The sequence below is a fragment of the Pomacea canaliculata genome, linkage group LG5 (genome assembly GCF_003073045.1).
Source record: "Pomacea canaliculata isolate SZHN2017 linkage group LG5, ASM307304v1, whole genome shotgun sequence".
NCBI lineage: Eukaryota > Metazoa > Mollusca > Gastropoda > Architaenioglossa > Ampullariidae > Pomacea > Pomacea canaliculata.
Window position 1 is genome coordinate 8,889,344 of NC_037594.1, and position 23,038 is coordinate 8,912,381.

Here is a 23,038-nt window from a genome sequence, read left to right on the forward strand (position 1 = left end):
TTAGTTTCCTGAAAACGTTATCATACTCTATCCAATCAATTGTTTAATCTTTAACACAAGCTATTAAAATTCTGTTGAGATATTAAAAAATATTGTACACATTAAGTTTAATTGAATAAACAGAAAAGAAATTGATTTGAATGTGTGTGATAGTCGAGACTACAAGCAATTCCTGAAGAACGAAAAATAAAAGCACACTTTATTTGTTATTCATTGAGTTAGTAAATAATGTAATTGCTAGTGTGAGTAACAAAAATCATTTAACTGTTTTATTTTACTCATTCTTTTTATTTTCATCATGCTATATAGATATTTGAATATAGAAGCTCTTTTTTTTCAAGGGTTAACTCTAGATTGACTAAAATCTGAAGATTTCATTGTTTGCAGTTTGTTAATAGGGGACGCTACTCTCAGCAATAGTCATTAAATAAATACGAAGCAGCAGAGAGTACTTAGCACGGATATACATTTAAATATGGGAAGTGTCATACACCCTACATCATGTAGGAAAAGACTATAGGTTCAGCCGCTATATGAATTTGGAACAACATTGGTTGTGAAGCTGTTGTCTGGGTTATGGGATTGATCTGGAGTAGTGTCTGTTTCTTAGCAGTGTTGAGTGTAACGGCGAGGACAGGACACAAAGCGAAAACAGTTGCTGCAGACTATAGGGACGATGTTTGCCTTACCAGAATTTCTTCATTTCATTATATTAATTGGATCCTCGCTGGTGTTATGTTCCTGCCAATTTGTAGGTCCACTTTTAAACATCGACTACACCATGAACGAGAGTACGGGAAACTACACATACAACCCCGATGGCCCTTTAGTCATGTGCAGTTTTTTGTAAGCATTTTCCCGTTGATATATATAGAAACAAGCATTGAAATTTTAATCGATACTCTTATTACAATGTTTCCTTGAGATTTTTCTTCATGATGAAAAGTGTGATATTGTGCTAGAATAGTCATGCTAGAATTAGAAAAAATAAGTAATGGGAGTTTCCAGCAAATTATGTTATCCATCAAAAGTCAAAATTATTTTTAGTGACAAACTTGTATTTCTTCATTGTGTTTTGCTTTGTGCAGACCTATGGAATACTTAAACTGCAGTGATCCTATTGATCGTAGAGACATCAGTAACACTTCAGAAAAGGGAGAGCAAGGTTTCGGATGTTCAAAGGTATTCACTCAGGCATAGAAGATGCATCTGGTTAATTCTCAATAATTATTTGTTTATTAACAGGGTCTACATTACTTTGTTCCATATTTTTAAACTACTGTCAAAAGAAATCTCAATACAGTCTAGAGAAATATAATAATACAATATTATTTTTATCTGGTGGTATTTATTGAAGGTATAATCACACTGATTTCACATTTATTTATCTATTTATTTTGATTATAAAATTTCTACAGATTTAAAGCTTGCATCTTATATTGCTTTATTTCAGTGGGGAGGAGAAAGATTTGAAGATGTGGAAAAGACCAAAGTTATATGCACAGCACTTCCAGGCATTGAGTGTTATGGTAACAGAACATTTTTTCGAGGTGGCATACCATGCATCAAGTGAGTAGAATCACCTCTTGTATAATTTAAGAAAAAAAAAAAGTGAGCACTTGTCAGTCCTCATATTGTTGATAGGGATAATTGAATTCTCCATTTCTGCTTAGCAATGTACAGGTATCGAGTGTTAAATATGTCATATTTAATAATAAATAATAACATGAGTTAACTTTTGACCACTGGCCAGGTTGATCGTGTTTTCACAGAGTCTCACTCTAAACTCTGTTCTGGATATGGTGAACTTAACAACGATGTAGAATTGTACTATAGTTGATCCTGTTCAAATTTCAGCCAGGGCATATCATCAACAATATGTAGTAAGTTGATACCTCGGGTGGAAGGAACAACATATCAATAAAAACTTCTTAAAATGAAAAGAGCGAAGAAAACAGATGTTGACATATAGTGATCAGGATTCAGAGCAGCACCACTTAGTAGCTGGCATTGTAAACAGGTGTCACATGCAGATCACCTAATGTACTGGTTACAAATGTCTAGTTGTTATGTCATCATCCAACATCATCATCATCATTATTATTATTGCTTTCCTGCAATGATGGGCAGTCCAGTGGCGCAACAGTTAACGCCTGTCACCAATACAGTGAGGGTTGGCTGTCCTATGTTCAGCTTTCATCTTAGGCACACTCTTCTTTCTCTGCATGTGGCATCTGTTTACAGGGCTGGCTGCCTTGCTGTGATATAACCTTAGTTGCGTAAAACACCAGTTTCCTCCCCCCCCCCCAATTCCTGCAGTAATAACTTTCTAGGCTGACTCGAAGACCCATCTCTTTCATGGATACTTCCAGTAGTGGGGCATCTCCTTTTCTCATAGTGGGACTATTCCACTTACCTAATGTTATCAGGAATAAAGTATATACATAGATTCAGTTTACAAAATTAACCTCTTACGAAGGCGTGATAGAGAACAATTAATAATTTTTTCACAGATACAATGGCCACTACTTCGTCACAACACTGATGTATTCTGTTTTGCTTGGATTTCTTGGAATGGACAGATTTTGCCTTGGCCATACAGGTACAGTTTTAGTAGTTATGATTTTTTGGTGATTTGTTGTTGCTGATTGAAGATAATTCCAGTCTTCATGCCCATACCCATCTATCTGGTCTGTCTCACCCAATAGTCTGGACTTTGTGTATTCTGTTTTATCTGTAACAACTTTAATCACCTAGATATTTACCTGTTCATGTTTCAGGTAAGCATTGTTCTGTTATGATTATCAAATCTGTTCTTTTATTTACTTTGTGTTGTCAGTGCACCTTCATTACAGATATTGTGAAGTTCGCAGAATGAATCTGTAACTAAACAATGTTTCTAATAGAAAAAAATTGCTTCGTTGATAAAAGATTATATGAAATCATGTGTATTTGAACTTATTCCTTTCCTGCACTTTTATTGTAAACAGTTACCAGTTTAGGTTCTTTATTATTCAAATTGCATTCCAGGGACTGCTGTGGGAAAACTGATTACTCTTGGTGGGTGTGGCATCTGGTGGATTATTGACATTATCCTTCTAGTCACAGGCATGCTAAAGCCTGCTGACGACAGCAGCTGGGTTCCTTACTTCTGAAACAGCTCACCTTCAACATATTATCAGTGAAATATGGAGTTCCTTTACAATTACAATATGTGTTTTATTCTTCCTAAAAATATGCTGTGAGGTATCAACATATACAGCTAATAATGAGAAAAAAAGAAGACAGATCAGGTGAAAGTATTGTGATATTAGTGAACTTATGTATGTGAAAAACAAAAATGTTTTTCATTTAGATATCGGTGTCCTCTATTTGGATGAAAGGAAACATGGACAATATTAAATTTTACATTTGTGAGGACTTTACAGACTTATCTGTATGTGTGTATTTAAAAAAAAATGTTTTAACTTTATAACATAATTCTTTACATTTTCATCTGTACTTCCTTTTTAGTCATTTATTTTCATTTCATTTTCATTTAAATGTTGTGAATGGTTTCAAATTGCTTCATCATTAGTACATTATCTAGGTGTTTTTCAGTTAAAATTATCAAGATATCAGCAATTATTTTATTTATTGTGCATTCAAGCAAGAAAAATTTTCAAAGTCACCTTTGAGGGCTAGACAAAGACAGAATGCAGCAATGAATATATATATATAAAAGAAATAGTGCATTGTATGTATTTGCTGAAATTTGTTTTATGAGGTTCCAGGACCCCTGGCAGATACAAGAATCCATAGATGTTAAAATCCCTTATTAAAATGATGCAGTATTTGCTTATTACCTGTGCATGTCTTCTGTATATTTTAAATCATGTCTAGATTACTAACATTACTGAATATATTGGCAGGAGGCTACACCTAGGTATTCCTACACATCACTTCATTCAAGTAGATTTAGGGCAATGCTCATCATGCAGCAAATTCGAGTTTGCTTTATGGAACTTTCTGGAATTTTTCCTCCTGTATATTTTCAGTATGTTTAGGTTGGATTAGATCCTGCAGGTACAGAGGGCTGACTGCATAAAATTGTTTAAAAAAATGTCAAGATTGGTTAGGTTTCTTTATTTCAATGTTTATGTTTGTGTTAAAGGAATGGGTGATTAAGAGCACATATGAAAACATGAAAAAGTGTTTTGCATTATCAAGAATAGAAAAAAAAGGAGCGTATATTACATTTCAGCTGCAAAACCAGAATTAAATGACATCTTTATGAAATTTTCATGTATATCACTTGTAAAAGTAAAAATAGTTGCTATGTTAGTTTGTAGGCTGTATTAAGGGTCGTGAGGTCTAATTATTTAAAACAAAGGTTGCCATTACATGAAAATTGTCTGAAATACTGATGTTGAAAACACAAGTACCTAAAGAGAACTAAAATTTTAAGTGCATGTTTTGTTTATTTAATGTGCTTTATGGCAAATTCCATTTGTGTATTTTGTGTATTTTATGTGCTTGATGGCAAATTCCATCAAGTTTTCTTAGAGTGTACAGCAGTTCATTTCAATCAAAATATGTTTGCAGGAAATGTGGCCGGAAATAAAAGTACAACAAAAGAAAGATTCAATCTCAAGTCTCTTAAAAAGAAAACAAAAAAAACTCAACTTAAAAAAAAAACTTTTTAGTTCATTCAGGGAATGAACAGTTATCTTGCCACATGCTTTGTTTAAAAAAAGAGTTTAATTAATTATCGATTACAAAATGTGCCAGAAAAAATTAATCCTTTATAAATTATTCTTGTCTATGAGATTATCACTGGCATATCTTCACAATGTTCAATATTTGGAGCTATGGGAAGGTAAATTACAAAAGCAAATTGCTGATAAGAAAGATCTTAAAACTCTGTCATTCTCATTTCATAATTGATTTATCCATATGAAACTGACCCCAGTTTGTTGCCTAGATTTCTTGTTTTCCACTAAATGAGCTGTCTGTGCAACTAGATGCAATATTAAACTGCACATTTGTCACTGCAGTCCATGTTCACTCACTAACATGAAAGTGTCATCAGTTGTTGCTGAGTCAGGTGTATCTAGTTTTAGGGAAGAAAGTAATAGGTTTATGTTGTCATGTAATTTCATCACAAAGCTTGTCAAACAACTCATGTTCGTTATCTGTGCACGACAGTTGATAAATGAAAATGTGTTTATAGCTAACGACTTTAAAAAAAACCCACCTCACTTTAGATGTGATTTCTTTTAATTTTTACTCCCTTAGGACTGAGAGAGAAACTTCACAAATCAACCAACAGCAACATACCACTTATTTCATTTTTGAGCGACACTTAATTAGTTTAGTATTGTTGCTCCTCTGAGGAGCATAGGGCCGCACCAAAACCTCGCCAACGGACCCGGTTTTGGCAGCCCCCTTCAGCCTTGCCCTCTGTTCTTTTCGCGACACTTAATAGTTTGTACTAAACCTTGGCCTGAGTGTTTCTGTGAACTTCTCTTCCCTTACATCCCAGTTAAAAAACTCCTCTCCTTGTCCGACTACCATCTCCTAACTATTCTTGTCACCAGAACAACCTAGGTAACATGATTTTTGCTGTCCACTTGTGCCATTTGTCCAAAGGGGTTTGTCTCTATAGCTTGTTCTTTATGCAGACAGGGAAGAGATGGGATACATGGAGAGTACCAATAAAGCAGAAGCAACATCACCAGCATCTTTCAGGAAGCTGCCATTTATGTTCTTGAATTATCTTTTAAAAAGCAACTCTGACAGCTTCTATGCTCTATGGTGTTGCCTAATTCCATTTTAATATCCCTAAATCTGTCCACTGTATCACCCTCATCATTCTTTTTCTTAACTAGTTTCTTATTCAGTCAAGCTGGAGAAGTTTTCTTTGAATACTTGAGTCTAGCCTGCAAATTTGACAGTGCTGAATATGCATCGCCAATATCTAGATCCTGCTGCTGAAGAATTATAGTCAACTGGAAACTGCATAATGTCCATAAGCAATGCAAGAACTTCCAGAAATCTGTACTGACTGAAGAAATGATAGAGTGCCCTTATCTTACTATCAGTATCTTTATGAGTACTAAAAAAGGTTAAAATTGATGACCAGCAGGACTGGACAGCTCTTGCATCTTCAAAGAAGGAAATCCATCTAATTTCATGGAAGTTCTTAATTTCAACAGGGGATCATCAAATACTTTCTGAACTGCTTCTCATACCCTCTGTTTCCCGACTTATACCACCAAGGGAAGATAAGTCGGCTAATGCTCGTTTGTGTCACACTGTATGTTCAAATGCGTACCAGCTATAGTACTTTTACAAATGGTTAAGCTCTCAAACTATGTGGGTGCTGCCTTGAGGATTACTTCTGCAGGTAATGAATGAATTACAGTGATGAATCTACATTTTGATTGTGGTGTGAAGAAACTGTTCAATATTTCAAAAGCAGAAAAGAAATTGCATAAAATTAATAAAAAATAAGCTTGAGAGCACTTCAGATCTGCAAAAAATGTGTGAACTGTTAAACTTGTCAGTGAAAACTGGTGGCAAAAAAAGAAAAAGCACACATCAGTAGTGGAGAAGAGAAAGCACTCAAAACTTGCATATGCACATGCACAAATGACTATAGTCTTGCTTGCAGTTCATCCATGGACATTCATTTTATTATTTTTATTTTTTGGCAAATATGCATGGTGGTGCAAATTTTGGATAGGGGCATGCAAGATTCATAGCATGTATTCATGAAGATTCTTCTAAGTCTACTTTATCAAACAAAATATGTTAGCCAATAATCTCTTGAGTTGCATTTTCAACATGACAAGTTAAAATAACACCATTTTCTATACAGACAACAGGTGGCCTGTTTTGGTGATGACATGTCCTGCAATTATTTTCTTTGAAATGGTAAAGTTATCTCAGTACTATAGGATGTTGACATTATGTAGCTGATAACGCAGTTTTTTAAACTATTTTTTTCACCTCCACAAGTAACTATCAATGACTTGTCATTTATAGCTCTTTATTGGAAATGTCAGTTTCAGTTATTTGCACTGCTCAAGTGAAATCAGACCAGAATCTGTTAATCACTCTTACTATCAAAACTAATGTAAATGGTGGACAACATAATAGTTTGAAATAAAAATGTGCCATAAAATGCGAGTAGAATGCATTCTGTGTTTTATTTTACACTCAATCATATGTAACAAAACAAAAACCATAATCATAAAAACCTAAAGCAGAAAACATAATTAAAAAAGGAATGACAAGCACACCGTTAAACCAGTAACTTTATATGGAAAATGACTAGGAAGTCATTTTTTATACATACTATGGAATAAGCATTTTGTTTCCAAAGATACTGTAGAAACAAAAATCTTCTCAATAGAAAAAGTATCTTTACGATCTTTTCCTTTATGTTTATGTGTGACAGTTTCATAGACGCAAATAATATCATGGAAGTATGAAATGGCAGACATCAACATATTATACAAACTTTTCTATGACTGAATACTGATTATTTCCTAACTTATCTTCCTCTCTATTCTCAAAACCTCATTTTGATTCCTTTGCATGAAAAAATTTGTGTTCTAAAACACTTGATTAATAGTAGCAACATGAAACTCATTAAATATAGTAATAGATTACGAACTCAGAGGAAACATGTCAGGAAGCATAATGCACATGAAACATATACTAAAGATGCTTAGCAACACCTGATCACACAGATAAATATAACCCATCAAATTATTCCAAGGGTGCTTAATTTCCCTTTAAACCTTTGAAAAAATGTACACACTCTGTGTATGGTATACATCTGTTTTTCTTGTTAGTATGATACTAGGTCGATATATCTGAAAAAAAACCCACCTGTTAAGTTACCACAAAACCCACGAAAAATGTATGTCATCACTGGAGTGGAAGAGTCATAAGTAGGCAATTTGCACTTGTCTGTCAAAGTGACTCAGTTCAGGCTAAACACCCACATTGGATATAAGACAGAAGTGGTTGACAAATGGAATAATTAGAGAAAAGTACAAATTAAAAGGTTAACAAAATCCTGAGACAGTACTTGGAAGCAATGTATTAAATGACCGGGGGTGCTTTCAGAAAACCTAAACTCATGATGAAGAGAAGCAATGCTAGAAGATATCACAGAGACTGTTGAACAAGAAACACAATATACATGTAGTGTGCCTTAACGTCATCATCCATCTTTGCTGTTTACAACTAGAAAATGCAACAGCTAGTGCGGTGCAGCCCTTGCTATGCTGCAAGCATGTAAGCAAACAAATCTAATACACCTATGTTTAAAGCATGGTAATCTCTTTTTGTACTAGTTGATCAAATGAGTGGTTAACTTGCAATATTCTTCTAGTCACTGTAAGGAGAAAACAAAATTTTCAGAATGTTAAACTTATTGTTTGTACTTATGACAGTTTTTATTAATGTGTATTTTATTATAATGTTTTGCATATTACTACATTACATAGCACTTTAAGGTAAAAGTATTCAACTTTTAAAAAAAATGCAAATACTTAAAAGCCTGAGATGATCAAGCCTAAAAATGAGTTGTATATTAAAAGCCCCACCAGCATTTGTATGATTGTATTTGACTAGGAACAGAACTCATCAGCAGTACAATACTAACTTAATGGAAATACAATTTCCTGCATGCAGACATTGCAAAACAATTCCTGACTAATCACAGCAATGTATAGCAGTTGATAACAAATAGTCACTTCACACTTCCTTCTTTCAAAAATAAAAAAATATGTACAGAAATGCAGCAAATGAACATAGCCTGGAAGCTATGAATAAAGCAGCAGAGGGAACTTTTGAAAACAAGTTTAAAACATGTTCCTGCCCTTATGTGAATAAATGCTCCCATTTAGACATGCATGAACAACAAGGGTCATAAACCGGTTAAAATGAAAACCTTTTTCTTGATGTAAACTATTTGATCATACTTCTCTAAAGAAATGACAGACCAGCAAGTTTTTTGTCACCTACTCTCCGTTGTTTGACGGTGAAGGAAAAGCTAATCACCATGAAAGTAAACTAAATTAAGCACTTGGATGCATTGTGACAGAGTGAAAACAGGTATAAAAGCATAAATCAATACTGTTAAGAGCAAACAACCACTTAATAGTCACATAATTTTGCAATTCAACTAGTTAAAAAAATGAATCTGAAAAAGAAATGAATGAAACAGGTAAATGAGAAACTGCACTCCTTGATACAATGAAATGACATTTTTATCACAAACAGATTGCCTTGATTGCAATCCCATGCTAATCCTCAGCACATCAATTCCTTCCTAACCACTAACAAAATACACAAAAGTATTTTTTGTTGTAATTATAAATATGCATGTAAAAACCTTTTACCTTTCTAAGTTAAAAAGCAGAAAATAAGGAAGCCAGAGAAAGATGTATCTTCTTTCATTTCATTAAAGTAAATGCACAATTCAAGTGAAGTGTAAGTGATTAGCTGTTTTATCTTTTTCTCTGGCTGTGCTCTTTAGGTTAAGTTGCTTTTCAACAGTTATGGGTTTTACAATCAACCAATAATAAAAAAAAACCTAAAAATGACACCAACAATTATCAAATACAAATGAAATCAGAGTTGATACAGTGGTTGGGGAGTGTATTTTTTTAAATGTTTACCTATAGCAATGACATATACATCTGCATATATACCAAAAATGTATGAGAAAAGAATCAATAAAACTATTAAATATTGCATCTGGGTTTTTTGCAACAACTTCTTAAAATTCAACTGAATGCATTAAAAAAAAAAAAAAACAAAACAAAAAAAACAAAAAAACTGAAGTTGGTTATTTTATTTGTATGAACAACCTTAGAGTTATGCTCCACAACAAAAACTGATAAAATTTCAGCATCTGATGACTGCTTCATCAAAACTAATTCTGACTCCAAAATGTATTTGACTAGTTTTATGTTTATGTGACATATATGAATTCAATCTGCTTTTTTTCTGCTCAGGCAGCACTCCTTTTAAACATTAAATTTTATCAAATAATATTATGACTAGATGCACTACACAATCATGCATCACACATCCTTCCTCCCCCCGTTTCCCAATGGAAGCACACATACATCTTTTTGAGCAAGCAGTTTCAGAAGGATTTTCTAATATTCTGAATGCTTGGGGACACAGTAACTGTAAGGAAGAAATAGATGATGGTGAAACCAAAATCTGAAAGACAGGCTCCAGCAGAATACAAAAACTTTCTTTGTGTGTTAGGCAGGATTATTGAAATCTATAATCTGATTGTTTTGAAATCGTCAAGTGCTCATGTAGATGTGTTCAGCAATATTTAAAGTTAAAGAATAGACTAAAAAATGAAGTACTTAATTTACACAAATTTATGGCATGCATTATTTTAATTAAATAAATATGTTTGATGAAATCTTCGGATCTTGTCTAACCTGGATCTTTAGTATCATTCAGGCTACATAAAAGTGATAATTCGGGAAGAAAAAAGGGTTAATAAAGGTGGGAAGAAAACATTTAAAGTATCTGAAAAGAACACAAGACTGGACAGAAAACATGACGATTTCGCTTGGTAGTAATCAACATCTTGTCAGAAGACACTCTATTAGCAGTAAAAATAAAAAATATTAAAATATATTTCTTCATAAATACAATGACAGGAAATAAGGAATGAAATGAAAAGGAAGTCATATTCAAATGTGATCTTTCTATAAAGCTGAAACATTTTTTGTTTCTTTTCAAAAACAGCTGATCAGATGAAAAAGGTTGATGATGATCAAGCCAAAAGTGTTAAATAAAGGTGTTGAGCTTTTAAAGTCAAAAGAAAGATTTATCTTTTAAAATTATCAGCACTTCTTAACCTTCCCACAAAAACTTTTAGAAAAAAGTTATACAGGAAGGGTATCCGGTGAACAAATGCAAGCATTAATGCATGGTTATAGCAATCATATTTAAATGAGAATAATTTCACTGGAAGTTCTATGAAAGAAAATGACAACAATATCTGAAATAGTACAAGAATGATTTAAGACTAGTCCAGAAATGATGATGATGAACATAAAACAATTTGACAACAGACGGGGGTCATGAAGTTTTCAAACTAAGCGAGTCTGTTGTTTATCAAAGCAGGCACTTTCACATGATTACTTTCAAAGTCCAACGTACTGTGAACAGATTATTCCCTTCCTATAATGTAAAGTTGGAAAGGGGTAAAAAATATGCACAACCAAATGGGGAAACTTCTAAATTTCAAGTACTTAAAAAAGATCGAAGGTCACAAGTGATCAAAACAACAGAAACTTCGTGTTTTAAATATGAATAAACAGCAACAAGACTAACAAATACTTGTGTATAAATGATGATATTAAAAGATGGATAAATGAAAGGTGAAAATAAGCAGGAAAAAAAAATACAGTAGATATACAAAACTAGTTCACACACAGATAGAAGTGCTCCATAACTTGAAGCACTCTCTCTCCAAACCAACCAATCAGCATGGAAAGGAATGCAGAAAGCAGACAGAAATTTCCCTAAAGGCTATAGTTTCATATTTCAAAGCATATAACTATCATTGTCATCTAACAGTGCATATTTACCAGTCAGTCTTCTGATATTAAGCAAAAGAATAAACAAAAATTTAAAAAGGGCACTTGAAAATGAAGTAGCCGACAGAATTTTTGCTACTATAAATGAAGTAGCCGACAGAATTTTTGCTACTATTTATTCACAGCTTTTTTTTCTGAACATACACTAGATCAAAAATGTTAAATGCAAATTCTATCCTTTCAACAGCATGATTTTCTTTACAGATAAACCAAGGCTTTACTAACAAAATTATGCAAGTTTATCACAAAGAAGCAACATCAATGGTGGTCAACCTGGGGTTTTTTTGCTTTCAAAAACTTCTGATGCACTCATTCAATCATAGGCTGAAGGGACTAAAAATCAGTCTAAGCACAGATCAAACAAAATTGCCAGCTTATTGCTAGAACACACATGCAGGTAACATGACAAACAATGGTAATAGCATGTACAGAGAGGTTTTGCCTTGGTACATCTCTGATACAGAAGCACCTAGGACAAAATAAATAATAAAAAATATAAACCCTAAAAAACAAAACCAAAAAAAATCTTGTGAGTTTTATATGAAGAGAGAAAAACTTTTGCAAGCATACAGACATCTACCAGCAAATCAGATGCTAGACCGTTAACACTGTGTCAAGTAAATAAAAGAATGTTGTGATAAAATGAGAAAGAAGAAGATAGCTGAGTCTGCCTACTGTTCTGCAGTCAGTTGAGACTTGTACTGGTTTCCAAGAATACCATTGCTGATAACTCGCTTGGAAATTTTGTTGTTATCTTCATCTTCATCACTGGAGGTTTCATCTGTCTCACTTTCTGATTCACTGCGTTCATCTTTCTGGAGCTGAAAAGAAACATGAGTCATTTGTTTTCAAATTCTTCTTTTGCAGCTAACAAAAATATTAAGAATAGATAACTTACTTTCATGAGAGTTATTGTAATAAAGGTACTATTGGGCACTCTGCTTATAAGCACACACTTCAGGTCAAATATTACTTATTCCTAGCTACAATATGTTTATATGCTAAGCCTGGTTTACGGAACACAGATGGCCATACATTTAAAGAACACTTTAAACAAACAATAAATCTCACATTGCTCATCTATTAATAAAGTCACACACATATTGTTTACTAACTATATGGGACAAAATTATGGTCACTGCCTATGTCAAATCCTGGTTTGGCTTTATTGATGCTAGATCTAGCAGAAGGATGAAATCAATTTGGCTATGGACCAAATTATTGGGAGAATGCCAAGCTGTCACCTTGGATTCCCTGCAAGGATGGAAGATTAGCAGCTTTGTGCAAACTATATGAATCTTAGGTCTTAGGCCTATTTCACCAAGGCCAAATTTATCTACTGTAACGGCAAATAGTTGGTAGGCATCTTGGCTTTCATGTCACCAATTATTACTAGATTATCCTTCCTTTATGATCCTTTTCCTCTATTTGTCAAACTCCTCCACTTTGCAGTCTACATGCATAGAAGTCAAAGTGTAAGCTAAATAATAGTGACATTGTAAGGCCTAGTTATCCATGATGTCATGATGACATGAGTAAATGGTCGTAAGCATATAAATGAATGATGTACTCACAGAACCATGTTGAAACTTCTGGAAGGCAATGCGCAAGATGAGGTAGGTCCATAGGAGGTGCAGGATCTGCAGGACGAACAGTAACCCATTGAAGAACCAATAGGCTGGGAAGGTGGTCACATAGTCATGGATCTCAACAGCAGATGTATTAAGGACCCTACAGAAACAAGCACATCAGGGCAATGTAGATCAGTATAGTTCAACTTTTAACATAAGAAATATTCAAACGGCTCATCTGCAAACTCCTCTATTTTCATTCTTCTGCCATCTTCATACATCTGCAGTGCAAAACATGTTCAATCAGAGAAAAGCAGTCAAACAGTTACATGCTTTAAATCATGACTGCAGATTTCATCAAGGTGCCCTCATGCCCTCAAAACAACAGAGAGGTAAGAAAATTTCCTTTAAGCCATTCTCAACACTGATTTGAGAGGACATCATGTAAAGTGCCATCTTTTAACCAGGAATGTTATATTCACTTCTCCCCAATCCCAATTGAGAAAAGGTAATAGCTCATAATAATAAATAATAATAAATGCAAAATTTGTAAAGTGCATACTCACACTCCTAAGGAGTATGCTCTTAGCGCTTAGGAACAAGAACCAAACATGGACAGCATACAAGGGACACTACATATTAACATGTACCCCACAATGCTGATGGTGCCATATCTCAACTTACACAGCACAAAATATACAGCCAGACAAACACTAAAATAAGCTAACCATAAGCCATAGTTACCAGACAACAAAAAAACAAAAACAACAATATCTCACCAAAGTGGATATATACAACACCGTGAGATGATCCACACCACACTGAAGATGCCAAAGAAAGCTTCACACGTGGCTTGCTTCTTAGCATACTTAGCCATTTTTGCAACCTGACAAAAATATTTGTCAACAATTTTGCAACTTTAAATGCAAAGAAAAGTTGTAGGCCAAAAATTGTTCTCCATAGATATTTCTATACAGTCTGCATCTGGTACTTGAATTGTCTAAAACAGTTCTGAAATGCATCACATAACTTCTCTTTTTTACTTGCTTCTCTCCCTTTAGAGTTGTTCACCAATTCCTCCATTTGATGCAAATCATAAAAAATGTTTCTTTACAAATTCTTTTCATGAAAAATAAGGAAATTTACAAACAATTATGAACAGTACCAGTTAAAACAAAACAACAATTAAAATGCAGTTATCTGTTTCCATGGTTATCTATAATGCAATCAAAAGAATTATTAAGTTCATTTTATTCTGTATGCCTTTGCAAACAAACACGGCTGCCAAAAAGAGGACAATGTAAATGGGTCTCCAACTTACAGCTAGCCACGGATCAGCAACATCATGAACAACCAGCACTAGCGTTCCAACACGAACAAAGTTGCAGGCCCAGGAAAAGTAAATTAATAAGATTGTGACACAGTGGTGAAGTATCATCTCATTCTTGTCCTGCAAGTATAGATGCAAAGAACTGTGACTTGACATATACTGACCCAAACCTCATACCTGGCACTAGTGACTGTCACAATGGGACCAAGACAGAATTTCACAACCTTCCAGAATATTTGCAGGTTATAAAGAACAACGAATAATAATTTCCGAGGAAAACAGGAGTGCACTGAACACATTTTGCAAAGGAAATGCCTTTCTTTGCCCACTAATCTGTTATAGCTCTCTCCAACCCCCTCTCCCCCTCAACACACACACACAGAGTGAAAGAGAAGTGGGGTAGAGACTAGAGAGATGGAAAAAAAAAAGATGGGAATGGCATTTATCTTAGTTATTTATATTACACCAGAAATTTCTCCAATCGATCATTCAGAAAAAGTCAATGAGAAAAAAAAGATATTTAAAAATCTGGAAGGTATTTGTTCTTGCCTTTTTCTGATAGTCTTTCTGGAAGATGATTGCAAACAGTAGACTCCAGTAAAAACTCAGTTCCAACAAGTAGAATGTATAAATTTCTGTATCAATGTGCTGCAACAGATGCCTATTATATAACATATGAAAACTTTAGTCTTGTCACCAAATCCACAGTTGGTAACAGCCATGGAGGTTCATGGTTAGCTATGAGGTATCTGAACATAGGAATGGACTTAATATCAAGGGCAAATATGGAATCCAAGACTATTTTTGTTATCTGCCCATTTTTGCCTCTGTCCCATAGATCTCTGTTGATAATATTGACTTCTCATCCACCACTAGAGTGTTTATTTCTATCCGCCAGCAAACACACTGTTACTCCTGTATTTTCAGCAATATTTTACATGGTCATATTTGATGATAATTATTCGGAAATTTAATCAGCAGATGTCTCATCTTCTGTCTTGTTTTATGTGAGCAGCACACAAAGCATCAATCTACCCCATCACGTAAATATCTCTTACCTGTTTAGGCCAATTAATCCAGCAGTTAACTGTCACATACAGCCAAGATTTCTGCAAGAAAGTATTTTAAAATAAATGACAAAAAGAAAACAGGTCATTAGCATCTTTAGTATATTTTGTATTAAGAGAAGCATAGACAAAGATCAACTCAATATTTGCTAAAACTGCATTAAAATTATTTTAAAAATACATTAATAAGTTTTAAAAAAACCTAAATAAATATTGACAACGTTAAAGCTCAATGTCAAACAGATGTAGGCATCAACTTTGTTAAACTCTGTAAATAAAAATAAGATAGCTCTAACAAATAATGATAGCTAATATTTTAGATTAAAAGGGACAATAAACAGACACATGACAGCACTAAAACACTGAGATCAGCAAATTTTTTTTTAATGCAATATATTTTCTTCTTTAATAGGAATAATAATAATAGTGTAATTGTCATGACACTTACATTCCAAAGACTCCACATACCATACAGAAAGGCAAATGTGTAGAACAGCAAATGCCAGCTGTGAACATTGAATGTTTTGACCTTAGAATGTTTTAAATGTGGTTCTAGTAATAAGGGAACTTGAATAAATACTCAGGCATTTACTTCAATTGGGCTTTTTCCAATGCATTAATAAAAATCATGAAGCTATTTATAAACACCATAAAGACTAGCCACCTAAGCTTGGTGCCCACCTCTAAAGTGTATGAATTGGCAAATACTGAATACAGAACACACACCTAAAGGCAATGCTACCGAAACAGGATATTTTCTCTTAAGAGCAACAACACTGTGTGAACGGGCATCATTGATTTCTACTGTATTGATTTTTCTTTCAAACTCCTCAAGAAAATGAAGTCATCCTAATAACACTGCCATAAAAGATTTACAATGACAGATTGTTTGAATAAATAAATTTGCGTTCTTTAACTACTCATCAAGTCAGACATTAGAAACAGAATGTATTTAAAATCTAGTGAATCAGCAACACCTCAATAAAATTCATAAACAACTACTAATTTACTAATGGTTACATTTAAATATTATTCTTTATGCATAAAAAGTTACTTCGTTTTCAACAACTCAGTGTGTGTGTGTGTCGGGGGGAAACAAACAAAACTAAGAAACAGATGAACACACTCCAACATTTATTTTGGGCTGCAAGATTTAAAAATTAAATGTTTCACCTGCATTCTTTAAATTTGTACATAGATGATGGTGATGACTGAATCCTCCTTCGGAATAACCACCTCTGTATCTGTCTTTCTGTCAAATCTGTCTGCTTGATCAATTTCTGGAATAGACACAACTTGTTCCTCATGCACATACTTTAATATTGCTGTTTAAATGAGCATCAGTACACATTTTTTATGATGATCAATGACCAAAGAGTGTTCATAATTATTACAGGAGAACATTTAAGTTTTACATATCTTGATTACAAAAATATGGAGAATTAAGGGAGAAGTATCAAGTTCCACATTTTATAAAAATTAAATTTCCAACATCTAACCATGACATTGCACTTGCAGAGATGATCTGCCAAACTGCTTCTGGGGTAAGGGGTAAGACTCACCTCTGTTTCTACTTGTGGAACCTTGCCTCGATGTTTTCTGAAAGCAGCTTCAAGTGGAGCATTTGGTGCCAGTGGCCTTTTCTTACGTTCATAAATTCCTAAGTAGTTTGCAAGGGGAACAATGAGCACGCTGCAAAACAAGCAATAAGGCAGTATAAGGGTACATTGCATTTTGATGTATAAAGTACTACAGCTGTGCAGAAGAATGTTGGAAATGCCTTTTAAATTCATCCACAGATTTCAACTTTTCAGGCATTTAGAAGATATTTTCTGGAAAATGTTACTGAAAGAAACATGTTTTGAAAAATTGTATTTACTTTTTATACAGATTTTTGCAATCGATTTACCCCCCTCCTCTGCATGAACCATTATACTTTCATAATATTTTGTCCAAAAATGACACCCTAAAGGTAGTAGGAAAATGGTTAGATTATAGTATTACAAAAGTTGGGGATTTATTTGTTAATAATGGGATACCTATAAAATTTTAAGATTTCTAACAAATGCATGGTGATAGTGTTAATTTTATTGATTACCATGGTTGGATTATGGCAGTTGTTAAATATAAAAGATTTGTCACTTATCGAAGGACTAAACATAAAAAGGCATGAAAGTGCAAACCCTTGCCACTGAAGCCTTATTTTAACACATACAACTTCTTCTCCTCAACCCACCCTTCTTTAAAACTAAGCTTCTTTACAAGAATCAAATTCAGCGTAAGACATATTACTATGTGTGGCAGATGTTAACCACAAGCTCTAAATAGGTGAGAGCATAGTGGACAGAGCAATGCATAAATCTTTAGTTTTAGGAGAACAAGCATGTCCAGATCTTGATAAACTTATGACCATGTGCTCAAGTAAATTGGAAAAAAATTAACAGATCCGAACCACGGTTAGCTTATAGGTTGGAGACAGGTTTTATAGTAGAGGATCAGAAATACAAACTTGAATGAAAAGCAGTGTTGCATGAAGGTGTGCTGATCAAATAGCAGTAAATAGCTGAACATGGGCTTAGACAGGAGTGGAGACAACTTTCACCATTCTTAAGCTTTACTTAAAAGAAACTATTTTTCTTTTCCAAGTGAACTATGATTTATAACTGCATACAATTCTGGGACTGCTGCACCAGAAGATGATCCTGATCTCTTGTAAGTGAAGTCACTGTCTGCAGTATGGCAAACATTGTTTGCTAGTTAAGAGTTTCACACAATTTTTACATGCCGAATGATGTTCAAGGAATATTTGTAATGAATCTTTACCAGAGAGGCTATTTGTCTTCATGGGAGTGAGTTTTGACTTTTGACTTTATCTATTTTATTTACTTTAGAGATTATAATTGCATATGCTCATGCCCCACTTGTATACTCCAGGAATTGTGGTGAATGAAAAAAGCATACTGCAATTTGCTACTCAGGCATGCAATGTTATAATGTTACAGAAATATAATGTTACTAAAAAAACTACACAACAATCAATACTTTATAGCTATTCATTGAAACAATGCCCAATAAAAAGTAAAATAAAAACAATAAATTAAAGCAAATTACTAGTCAACAATGGTCAGCTATTGATAACTCTGTACCTCCACTTCTTTTCCTCTTGCTCTATTGTACATGTCAACATGCTTGCATGCACATCACATACAAAACATGGACCCACACACACACTTATGCACATACATGTATCAATCTCCAAAGAGAAAATGAAAGATGGAATCTCATGTTATACCCCTAGCACAATCCAATGTTTATGATAATATGAGTCTTGGTCCTCTTTCCCTTTCATGTATATATAATATGCACATGCTAACAGTATTAAAATAACAGGACATCAACACTGAATGAACACACCAGTTTTGAAAACACATTAAAAAGAATACAAAAAAAATTAAGACCAATACAGCTATTGTATTTTACTTATAGGTTTTAGTAAATATGTATTTTTAATTGTGATCAACATAACAATTAACACTAACATGACATGATATTCAGATGTATGTATTAATATTAGGGCATCAATCAATGTTTCTAATCTGTTGTTCATGCTTGCAGTATGTCTGATGTTGAAATAACCAAAGCAATCTTCCATATTAAAAAAAAGCAAATACCATAATAAAGGAGGTTGCAGAGGGTGCCCTTGATATTTACTGATTTTGCTTAAATAGTCTGTGAGCCCTATATAATCAGTAACAGGAATTGAGATAAGACCCTGCAAATATTCATAATGATCAACAATTCAAAAGAACCCAATTTTAACACCAAATTTATTTGATTATAAAATACATCTCAAGTAGTGCATGCCTGTCTAGTTCAGCGATTTAACAAGTTCGAAACTCTTGTCTAAAACCGTCCTTCCGGATATTTTGTATGGGAGGTAGGCACAGGAAGAGCTAGGTGACTAAAGTGTACGAATAGACTGGTCGTCACATGGTCCTAATCACCACCGCTGACGACAGACCTGACTGGCGAACTTTGTCAGTCGATGAGTCTATCCTACTGTTCTTCCCGCCGACCAGTACTCATGAGCCAGCATAACTGGTCATCAGTTGTTACCATTCAATGTACGTTTGTATATAACATGTATCCTATAAAAAAAACTACTGATCGTCTGTTTGTGTGCTGTAAGTGTACAATGTTATCATCCCACTTCCAAACAAAAGTGCACTGTTATGTAATTAAAAAAAAATAGATATATTATCACTGTGCGTGTAACTTTAACCTAATCGTTTGTCACTAGTTTCAGGCTAAAATAATAAAACATTTGTATATTTTTTCATCCTTTAACATATATCAACGATTTGTTCACTACACAAAGTCTATTGTCATGATTATTAGCACTGACTCACTTTTCATAAACATATCGCACAGCCAGAAGTCCAACTCCGACAGCAAGTGACCAGTTCATATCCTTTACCCTGGGGTAGTAGATATTTGGGTCTGAACTTAAAAAATCGTCCCATTTTGCGTCGTCGCCTAGCCACCACTTCTCGTTCCACACTATACTGTTTAACTTGTCCACAAGCGTCGCCATGTTTCGGCAAGGGTCGCTACTCTTGCCAGTGTAGGTGAACAAGGGGCAGAGCACCCTGCCTTCTGCTCAGCGATGTATGAAGCTATGTATGTAGCTATGTATGTATATAGCTGCAACTAATGACTGACACATGTGCACTCGCTAGCACATGTACAGAGGAGCAGCCACGTTAATAGTCTGAAAATACCAGAGTGCGCGGTGTGGTGTTTATGCATGTGTATTTAACAACAAAACACCAAAAACAATGCCGTTGTTTGGGGGAGAAAGTTACTGTGACACTCGCAGTGAAAACTTCCTATATGCTCTGACGGGTGGAGGAGCATTCTTAAACCCCTTTCCTCAAATACAAAACTTAAGTCAGATTGTGTAGCACATACGTTGTGAAACTGTGATTTTTTTTTTAATCTTTTGTGCAGACGCAAATTTACGATAATTATATAGTCTCGGGGAAGAGGTTTCATCACGAACTATAAATATCCGTCCGTGGTTTCATAGGGGAAATTTCTCGATTGAAGCTGTTGTGAACGGTCAGCTCTTGACTACAGAATTACTTTCCCCAGACCCCGCGGACACTACTTCATGTTATTTTATCCCAGGGCACCTTTACCACCGCTTTATAACTACAGCCCCAGGGCTAAAACAACAATTGCGGGATCCGGACACTGTTTTGCGCAGCACATGATGGGATAATTAATGGACTTTGCAGTCACAAAGAGGAGAAACATACTATTATAATTGTGTCTGACCACTTAAATCAGACTTTATTCGAGAAGAAAAGGTTTTCATTTCAACGAATTCCATTTTTTTTTCTAATGTCCAAATCTAAGGATAAGATGGAAATTGGATAAATTTTCAGCAACCGTTTTGTTTGTTTTTGCAAGCACAAAATACGCTGTGTGTATATTTTGTTTAGATATCCGCAGTCGCCAGTTTCAATTGAATTGAATGAGGCCCCAAGGGGTAATTTTTATAATCCTCAGAATAATATCTATTCATAATACATTATTTAAATGTATGCATGTAAACTGAAACGTATGATCACATTACGAGTAGACCCCTCTTCACGGTTTTAAAAACATTCCTACTGTGCTCGAATAATTGGTTTAGTCAGAAGCTGGGGCAAAGGTTTAATAAGAAGCCACGTCCAATGCGCACAAACAAACTCATTTTTTGTTTTGAAAAATACAAGTGACGGGTAGCAGGAACAAGAGACTTGCGTCCAATCACAATACAGCCAGAGATATAGATGTCTGAGTTTCGTAATGACATTGTTTACTTGCATTTAAGTATATAAAGGACATTATATATTAATGGCATACTGTAATAATCTTGGTCCCTAAGAAAGTTGTCTGCGCTGTTTCAAAATGAAGCACATGCATACCTTGAGTGGTTGAGGTACGAAGGTTTGCGAGTTCACTCAGGTTTGTGGCTTTATTGGCAAGGACGGCGGAGACATCTTTTTATTGTTTGCGCCATCTACACTTTTTCTTTCTTTCCCAGCCATTTAATGTAGGAGCCGTTCTTGAACACTGCTGTCTGTCGATTTTTAAAGCCTAAGGTAACCCGTCATCCACAAAGCTCGAAGTCGTTAGAATGTTAGTAGAGCGTTAGTTAACCCTCATCGCTCCGAAGCCAAAGGCGCCAACGAATCTACCCCATCCATCTCGGTCCTGGGTGAGATGCTGATTTCCTTCTAGGTTTTGTCTGCCACTTCCATCTCCTCCTCGCCAGTTCGCCGCCAAGTACTCAGTGGCTTGCCTCTCTTTCTTCCTCCTGGTGATGTCCGTCTGAGGGCAGCGTGTGACACTTGGTCTTGTCCATCCGCGGGACACGGCCCAGCCGCCTTCTTCGCCTCTGTTTCTCTTCTTCTACGATGTCATTGATGCCTGTGCGTCTGTTAATTTCTTTGATCGTGGCTCGATGTTCCTAAATCTGAGAATACGATGGGAGGCATCGCCTCTCTTAGCCTGTGAGTTGGTTCTCGATCTTCTTGTTGGCTCTCTGGGTTTCTGAGGCAGGTAGGAGAATTGAGCTCACATTTGATTTGTATATTTTAAGTTTGGTAATGGTCTACAGGCGTTCTTCAGCCTATTGAAAGCTTGTGCTGCGAGAAAACAGTTCTGGTAGTTATCTCCTTTTCAATGTTGCTGTCAGCTGAAATGTGACTGTCAAGACACTCTAAGTCATGCACTTCTTCCAGCTCCTCACCACTTACCTTTGTTTTTGTTGTGCTCTTTATTTACTTCCTTTAAAAAGAAAACTTTCATCAGCTCTGTCTAGTAATTGTCGATATTGAGCCCCTCACTTCTTGTTGCTTTGTCGACCCTGTCTGTCTTTTCCTGGATGTCATTCTGAAGGCGTGAAAGCTGAGTGATGTCGTCCGCAAAGTCGCAATCTTCCAGCCAGGCTGTCAGTACCCATACGATACCTATTGGTTTGTCTCCAGTGGCTCTCTTCATCACCCAGTCGATGATAAGGGGAAGAAAGAAGGGTGAGATCACGCATCCCTGCCTGACTCCCGACCTCACGTGGAACCACTGGCTTTGCTGCCTGTCCTGACGCATGCAGCACTGGCTTATGGTGTCCATGTCTTTCAGGATGTTGATTACCTTTGATGGAAATCCGTATCCTCCGAGAATCTCCCAGAACGGGGTAGGGGTAGGGGTGGTGAATGCTGTCAATGCTTTTTTTTCTACCCAAAGTCGTTGTAGTTATGTAGAGTGAGGAGTTCCATTTAAGTGCCTGATCCACCACGGCACGTGTGACCAAAGACCCGGTCTGTGTAGCTCCTTCCGCTTCTGACTCCTGCCTGCTTTTCTCTCGGGATCTTTTCGATGGTT

The 23,038-nt window shown here is 35.2% G+C and overlaps 2 protein-coding genes across 2 annotated transcripts; one reads left to right on the forward strand and one right to left on the reverse strand.

Annotated features, from left to right (window-relative positions):
• The first annotated feature begins 401 nt into the window (after positions 1-401).
• LOC112564115 (TM2 domain-containing protein CG11103-like) lies at positions 402-9,818 on the forward strand. Its single transcript, XM_025238718.1, has 5 exons — positions 402-846; positions 1,089-1,182; positions 1,454-1,569; positions 2,514-2,602; positions 3,031-9,818. Exons 1-5 carry the CDS (start codon positions 677-679, stop codon positions 3,153-3,155), a joined length of 594 nt encoding a protein of 197 aa, XP_025094503.1. The 5' UTR covers positions 402-676; the 3' UTR covers positions 3,156-9,818.
• LOC112564114 (ceramide synthase 2-like) lies at positions 6,650-20,234 on the reverse strand. The gene is made up of 10 exons (XM_025238717.1): positions 20,014-20,234; positions 17,167-17,296; positions 16,778-16,884; positions 16,053-16,110; positions 15,596-15,646; positions 15,087-15,185; positions 14,529-14,657; positions 13,987-14,093; positions 13,211-13,367; positions 6,650-12,457 (listed from the first exon to the last, which is right to left on the reverse strand). Exons 1-10 carry the CDS (start codon positions 20,196-20,198, stop codon positions 12,308-12,310), a joined length of 1,173 nt encoding a protein of 390 aa, XP_025094502.1. The 5' UTR covers positions 20,199-20,234; the 3' UTR covers positions 6,650-12,307.
• Between the last annotated feature and the right edge of the window lie 2,804 nt (positions 20,235-23,038).

Coding starts and splice junctions, on each gene's coding strand:
- LOC112564115 (XM_025238718.1), top strand. CDS start 677: ATGTTTGCCTTACCAGAATTTCTTCATTTCATTATATTAATTGGATCC. Junction 1,570..2,513: donor GGTGGCATACCATGCATCAA/GTGAGTAGAATC, acceptor ATTTTTTCACAG/ATACAATGGCCACTACTTCG. Junction 2,603..3,030: donor ATTTTGCCTTGGCCATACAG/GTACAGTTTTAG, acceptor ATTGCATTCCAG/GGACTGCTGTGGGAAAACTG.
- LOC112564114 (XM_025238717.1), bottom strand. CDS start 20,198: ATGGCGACGCTTGTGGACAAGTTAAACAGTATAGTGTGGAACGAGAAG. Junction 17,297..20,013: donor GTGCGATATGTTTATGAAAA/GTGAGTCAGTGC, acceptor CTTGTTTTGCAG/CGTGCTCATTGTTCCCCTTG. Junction 15,186..15,595: donor GGATTAATTGGCCTAAACAG/GTAAGAGATATT, acceptor CATCTGTTGCAG/CACATTGATACAGAAATTTA.